This window comes from Gossypium arboreum, chromosome 5, assembly GCF_025698485.1.
Source record: "Gossypium arboreum isolate Shixiya-1 chromosome 5, ASM2569848v2, whole genome shotgun sequence".
Taxonomy (NCBI): domain Eukaryota; kingdom Viridiplantae; phylum Streptophyta; class Magnoliopsida; order Malvales; family Malvaceae; genus Gossypium; species Gossypium arboreum.
Window position 1 is genome coordinate 17,895,440 of NC_069074.1, and position 7,709 is coordinate 17,903,148.

General features: G+C 32.9%; 1 protein-coding gene across 1 annotated transcript; it reads left to right on the forward strand.

Moving 5' to 3' along the window:
* The first annotated feature begins 3,553 nt into the window (after window positions 1–3,553).
* LOC108453706 (serpin-ZX) lies at window positions 3,554–5,687 on the forward strand. The gene is made up of 2 exons (XM_017751973.2): window positions 3,554–4,204; window positions 4,678–5,687. Exons 1-2 carry the CDS (start codon window positions 3,815–3,817, stop codon window positions 5,458–5,460), a joined length of 1,173 nt encoding a protein of 390 aa, XP_017607462.1. The 5' UTR covers window positions 3,554–3,814; the 3' UTR covers window positions 5,461–5,687.
* Window positions 5,688–7,709: the final 2,022 nt, after the last annotated feature.

Consider the following 7,709-nt stretch of genomic DNA (forward strand, 5'->3'; position numbering starts at 1 on the left):
TCTAGACAAGCTGTCCAACTGCATTACAGATGCAAAAAAAATCATATCTCGAGTTACAAAACTCGAAATCTAAATCCGTAAATTTTCTCTGAATTTATACTCATATATCTACTTACCAATTTTTTTCTAGAATTTTTGGTTGGGCCAATTAGTACAGTTTATTAGTTGAAGTCTCCCCTGTTTCAGGGTTCGGCTGCTCTGACCCCTGTTCACTACGAACCAAATTTCTCCATGTACAGAATTCAAATAACCAAGACGTTTATTTCTATTAAAAATAGACTCAATAAGGAATCCATACATATATAGTATGACTCCTAATTAATTTTTATAATTTTAATGATTTTTACAAATCAGAACAGGGAGTTCAAAATCACTCTGACCTTGTCTCACAAAATTCAAATATCTCCTGATATGAAAGCCTTTTGCTTACACCGTTTCTTCTATGTGAAACTAGATTCAATAAGATTTAATTTCATATTTTATTCAACCTATAATTATATTTTTATGATTTATGGTGAATTTTCAAACTCAGACTACTGCTACTAACCAAAAACTATTTTAGTACAAAATGTTGTTAACTAGTTTATAACATCTTTACTTCATTTCATTTAAACTCTATACATGCCATATAAATCTTCAAACATAAAACAAAAGCTACCGGAATTGATCTGGATAGTGTGCTTTGTTGTGTTGATCCGATCTACCCACTTCACTTCAAGTCAATCTACATAAAAATATTAAACACACACAAGTAAGCTTATTGAAGCTTAGTAAGTTCATAGGTTAAAAGTAATGCTTACCAAACATAATATTTCCAAACAATACCAAAACATTTACTAAAGTTTCCTGCGATTCACAACCATTGTTATAATAATTCACATAGTTGAGCTCAACAAGAACAACTACTCAATCTCTTCCATTTGGATCACTTCTCTTTATTTCTTATAATCAAATTAGGAAACGGTTTTTAAATTGAGTATGTCGTTGCTCAATGCCACGATTCACAACTCAGTATGGTTTTCCTTATTGAAATACCATACCTACATTTTCAACTCGGTATGGGAAATGCCATACCTACATTTCTTAACTCAAGATGGATTTGATAATACCATACCTACATTTCACACCAAGTATGGATAATACCATACCTACATTTCACATTTCAAGATGGATAATACCATACCTACATTTCACACTTTGCCATGGAACAACCATGGTCTTATCCATCAATTCATCACACGTCACGATACTGAACGTACCCAATCCTGCGTTTTTCCTAATTTGCATTTCCACATTTATTCTTTCATTAACAAAATCTACACAATCCCACAACAAATTCGTATATAATAACACATTATAAACTTCAATCATTCACAAATAAACATCTAAATTCAACCATATGAACTTACCCGCTAATTTGTAGAAGATATTGAAATTTTGGGACTATTCCGCAACTTTTTCTTTTCCTCGTTCTTCTTTGGATTCTTGATCTATAATATAAAATATTTCTACTCATTAGCATTTATTTGATTTCTATTTCACTTCACAATTTATGCTGTTCAAATTTTGAAATTGCACTTTTACCCCAAAATTTATTTTCACAAGTTAGTCCCTACTCAATTCACCCATCAATTGAACTAATTTTCTCAATTAACACTTTATTTTATCATTATAAACTATTTCAAAACCTTTTATATTCTGAATTTCAACAGCAACCTTCAATTCACAAATTTTTCACAATTAGGTCCTAAATATCATTTCCTATCAAAATCACTTAATAAAACCACCTTAATATGAAATTAGAACTTAAATTTCATAATAATTCATCATAAAATTCCTTATACATCCAGGGTAACTTCCAATTTCACCCATAAAATCAAAAACTAATGAATTCTACAAGTGGACCTAATTGTAAAAGTCATAAAAACATAAAAATTATCAAGAAAAAGCAAGAATTAGACTCACATGATGTAAAAATATGAAAACCAGCTTTCTCCAGACCTTCTATGGCGTTTTGGCTGAGAAAATATGAAGAAATGTCTAGATTTTTCAATTACATCATTATTTAACTATTAACTTTTATCTATTTCCAATTTTGCCCTTGTTCACATTGTTTTCTTGCTTATTTCATACCCAAACCGTCCAGCCATTAACCTTTGGGTCTAATTGCTCTTTAAATCCATCTTTTAAATACTTAAGCTATTTACTCACAATTTAACAAATTTTGTGCTATTTTCAATTTAATCCTTTTAATTAATTAGCCATCCAAACGTTAAAATTTTCTAACTAAACTTTAATACTAACTCAATGACACTCCATAAATATTTATAAAAATATTTATAGCTCGATTTTCAACTTTGAGGTCTCGATACCTCATTTTTGACCCGTTTGACCTAATAAATTCTTTTAATTCACTAATTTCACCATTTCACAAATTCTTCTAAATTCTTACTTGACTCATAAATATTAAATTACTATCTTGTTCAATCTCATTTGTCGAATTTAGTGATCTCAAATCACCATTTCTGACACCACTGAAAATTAGGCCGTTACAGACTCTTTAAGATACCAACCCTACACTCTGCTAACTAACCTTCAACCTTTATACTCTCCTCATCTTCATTTTGTATAACTTCAGGCTCTCCACCCCAACTATCGACTAGGTGAACCGACCTCTACAGCAACCATCATCCTCTCCTATATATTCACTCATTGTTGTATCACTGTATCAACAACTTTAATTTAGTTGTTTAAGTAAATTCATCAATCAAATTAATATTTTATAACTTGTGATATTAACTAAATAACTCATTATATATACTAATATTTTATCACACACGTATGTAGAAACCACGAATTTCGAATGCAAATGTGTGCTTAGAAATGACATACACTAAACAATAAAACATATGGTTTAAAACTAATAAATAATAGCTCATAAAATATGTATGATATTAAATTGAGTAAAATTAAAATGTACAAAATTACCAAAATAAGACTTTGGTTGAGTGATTAATTTAATATGTTACTAGTGCAATGGGCATGGATTCAAATATCGGTATATGCCTATCTTAATTAACTTTTAAAATAAAAACTAAAATACCTCAAATAATATAATTTATTTTAAATACAAAAGAACATGAACGTAGTTTTTCTAATAGAGTTGGTGCACAATTGACTCGTGACACTAACTTAATTAATTATTTAAATAATAGTAAAGATAATAAAGTATTTATAATAAAATTAAAATGTAAATATTATAATAAAAATAAAATTATGGTTAAATGATAAAATTAATATTTTATTAATTTAAATAACATTGGTTTAAATCTCACCACATGAAAATTATTATTGAATTTATAAAAATAAAAAAATAAAATATTCCTAAAGATTAAAAATTCTTTTGACATTCTTATGATTTATCTGATGGAATTAGTAAGAAATGAATTTGTGAAATTTAATCAAAACTTAAATAATAGTATACATGGGCGGACTAGAAAAGTGAATATGAACTGGATTTGAGCCCAATGAGAGCTGTTAAACGAGCCTTAAAATCCACAAAGAAATAGAGTGGACAGCATCGACTCTTTCGCTTAATTCCTAAGCAAAACAAGTTGTCCTAAGCTTACGCGGCAAAGCCGCTGACGGTTCATTTTCTTTTCGGCCATCACTGACGGTCCATTTTTACATCCCATTTCACAATATTAATTACTAGTCGGTAGACAGCTCCTCGTAAAACTAAACCAGCCCTGCTTGACTCCTGCTAATCAAAGCCAAAACTCTTGACCTGTTGTTTCCAGCTCACATTCCGGCGATGGATCTCCGTGAATCGATCACTAGCCAAACCGACGTCGCTTTGACCCTGACCAAACACGTTCTCCAAACTGAAGCCAAGGACTCGAACCTAGTGTTCTCGCCCCTGTCGATCCATGTTGTGCTCAGCTTGATCGCCGCTGTTGCTAAGGGTCCAACCCTCGACCAGCTCCTCTCTTTCCTCAAGTCCAAATCCAACGACCAGCTCAGCTCCTTCTCCTCCGAGCTGGTTTCCGTTGTCTTGGCGGATGGAAATCCAGCCGGTGGTCCCCGATTGTCATTTGCAAACGGCGTTTGGTTTGACCGGTCTCTCCCTCTCAAGCCTTCTTTCAAACAGGTTCTGGACAACGTCTACAAGGCTGCTTCTAAGCTAGTCGATTTTCAAAACAAGGTAATTTATTTCTCTTATTTTGCTTGCTTATTGAATAGTAATGGCGAGTGAACGAAAAATAAGTGCCTAAGAATTAGTTTCTGCCGATAGATTTGGATTGCTATGTGTTTCTTGCTCTTACAGTGTCTCGTATTTTAGTTCCTTACAGTTGAAAATCAAATCTGTCTCTGACATGGTGGATACTTTGTGTCCCAATCTTAGAAAGGCATAGCCAAAATTTTAAAAATAACAATTTCGAGTTATTTTTTTATATAAATAATTGCAAACATTCTTTGAAACTGATGATAATTAAATATTGACTATCTATAGAAAATGTATGAACAATTTCCAGTACAACTAGCTAGTAGTAGGCTAGTAATGCTCGAGCCTTTTTTTTTTTAATCATAATAATGCATTAAGATAGGTTAATGGGCTCTTTATCAATTTTCTCAAAGAAAAAAAAACATTTATTTTGTTGGTATATTTGTTTGAAGGCGGTTCAAGTGGCGGGTGAAGTAAATATGTGGGCGGAGAAGGAGACCAATGGTCTTATTAAAGAAGTTCTTCCTCCCGGATCAGTTGATGCTTCAACCAGACTTATATTTGCTAATGCGCTCTATTTCAAAGGAGCTTGGAATGAAGCATTCGATGCCTCGAAAACAAAGGACCATGACTTCCACCTCATAAATGGTAGCTCTGTTAAGGTGCCTTTTATGACCAGCAAAAAGAAACAAACTGTTAGTGCCTACGATGGTTTCAAAGTTTTAGGGCTTCCATATAAACAAGGCAACGATAAGCGTCATTTCTCCATGTATTTCTTTCTTCCAGATGCAAAAGATGGTCTGCCAGCTTTGGTAGAGAAAGTGAGTTCTGAGTCTGGTTTCTTAGAACGCCACCTTCCACATCAACCAGTTGAAGTGGGTGAATTCAGGATCCCGAGATTCAAGATCTCATTTGGACTTAAAGCTTCTGAGGTTCTGAAAAGATTAGGACTTGTGTTACCTTTCTCTGGTGAAGGAGGTTTGACAGAGATGGTGGATTCGCCTCAAGGTCGGGACCTATTTGTTTCAAACATATTCCATAAGTCTTTTGTAGAAGTTAATGAAGAAGGGACTGAAGCTGCTGCTGCTACTTCTGCTGTCATAGCACTCAGGTCTCTGCTTATTCCACAAACTATAGACTTTGTGGCAGACCATCCATTCCTCTTCTTGATCAGGGAAAATGCGACTGGAGTTGTGCTCTTCATTGGCCACGTCATCAATCCTCTTGAAAACTGATGACTCCGTTGTGGTCATGAGGCAGGAGAATATGTGTTGTATTTTGCAGATGCTAGAGCCTGATGCTACTTGAGTGGTCTGCATGTTAAACCAGTGTAAATTATGCTTTGTTGTTTGTTTGGTTTTCGTAGTTGTTCTTAGCTGTTCAATTCATGTTTAACTACTTCACTACTAAATGTAATTCACCCGAGAAATAAATTACGATCTCCTGGGTTTTAACGTGTTAATTACTTTGACTCTTAGCTCTCCTGCTTATGTGCTCATTAATTACAATTTTTCTGGACTATTTGTATTGTATGGATTACGTATTAGATGATGATGATCGGATTCCAGGGGTTAGAAACCCAAATTCCATATAGATAGGTAGAAGTGGAGGGTGGGTGAATTTGGATGAAAGGTTCAAGATTTCTGAAGCTTTAGAGGATTAGGAGTTTGTGTTGCGGTTTCTACGGCGAAGGAGGTAATTTAACAAATCGTTGCAAAAGTTAGAATTTTTGTTCACATCTGTGGATTGCATGGGTAAAATATCATGATTGTCATTATATTATAATTCAAATTACATTTTGTTCCTTTTAAAAAATAGTAGTAGTCTATGTAGGTTAGATCAATCAACAAATTGATCTTTTTGTTAAAATTATTTTTACTGTTAAAAAGACATGTAACTGTTTCATTATTCTAACATCTACGTCAATTGTTAACAATAAAATGGACAAAATTTTTAACCAAATGGACTAATTTATTTTTAATCTAATATTTAAAGATAAGTTTACTCATTTTTAAATAAATAAGATAAAAATATAATCTAAAGATCTTCAAGGTATATTTATCGAAACTTTAGAATGGGTATATTCAAATTTTAAAATAAAATTTTCATATTCCTTGAAATTGATATATAAAGAAAATCACTTTTTATGTGGTTGGTATATTTATTTGGTTTAGAAAGTAAAAGTTTCAGATTGAAAAGGAGGTTAGGGGTCTTATAAAAGCGGTGTTCTTCCAAGAGCGGTTGATCCTTCAACCAGACTTATATTTGGTAATGCACGATGAAACTTTCGCTGCGTTAAAAACAAAAGACGATGACTTCTACCGTAAAAGTGGTAGGGTGCCTTAGCAGAATGGATCAATGTTTATGACAGTTTCAATGTTCTAGAGACTCCATATGAACAAAGAGAAGTTGAGCGTTGTTGTTTCATGTATTTCTGTCTTTCGGGTGTAAAAACATGTCCTCAAGCTTTGATTCTGAATCTGGTTTCTTAGAAGGCCACTACAAATTAAGGTGGGTGGATTCAAGATCTCAGAATTGGGAACTTCATTTAGACTTTGAAGAGATTAGGGCTTTAATTGCCTTTCTGTGGAGGAGGTCTTGTAAAGATAGTGGATTCGCCTGAGGATAAGTATTATGTTTCAAGCCTATTCCATGTCTTTCATAGAAGTTAGTGAAGAAGGGACAAAAGTTGATGCTGTTAGTTTTGGTGATATGAGAATGTGATTGAAGTGGTTCTGTTCATTGGGCAGGTCCTCAATCCTCTTGAAAACTGATAAATCTACTTGAGAATGTTGGTACCTATTGTTACTTGAGCGGCGTGTAAATTCTACTTTCTTGTTTCTTGTTACGAATGAAGCAAAATATGGGGAAATGAAGAAACTGGGTCGAGGAATATCCATGGTATAAGCCCAAGTGCAGAGTTGAATCAGACGACCAAGACCAAACTCATACAAAAGGAAGCAGGCCCCATATTAAAGAAGGAGTCCAACCCAATACAGCCAGTTGAAGAACAAGCCTATGATGTTGAATTCTCCTATATTAAGGGAGCATGTAGTCAATGAAATTGCCGTATTTCTTTTTTCAAATCCCTAATTCCTTCAATTTCCGGATTCTGAAATCGCAAGCTGCTATAACGTTCAATTTCTCATCTCTGTAGTTTGGTCTTACTACTAACTTAATCAGCAATTAGAGAGATTTACTAATCAATTAAAGCATATCTATATATATATATATATAAAATAGGATGCTCAGTACCTAAAAGAAAAAAAATCAAAATAATTGAACGCATGGCTGCTGCCACATCTTTATAGAAATAAATAAAGGATTTACTTTTGATGTTAAGTATGTAAATTTACATTTTATCAATTAATCTAATACGTTGATATGATTTTTTGCAAGAAAAATATTATTACATGTAAATCCAAAAAAAAGGTGATATTTCTATGAAATAATTTTGAAGTTTATACAGAACTAGTCATATTTA

What these genes read in the sequence shown, in the direction of transcription:
- LOC108453706 (XM_017751973.2), top strand. Translation starts at nt 3,815, where the DNA reads ATGGATCTCCGTGAATCGATCACTAGCCAAACCGACGTCGCTTTGACC. An exon ending in TAGTCGATTTTCAAAACAAG is followed by an intron (nt 4,205 to 4,677) that starts GTAATTTATTTC and finishes ATTTGTTTGAAG; the next exon opens with GCGGTTCAAGTGGCGGGTGA.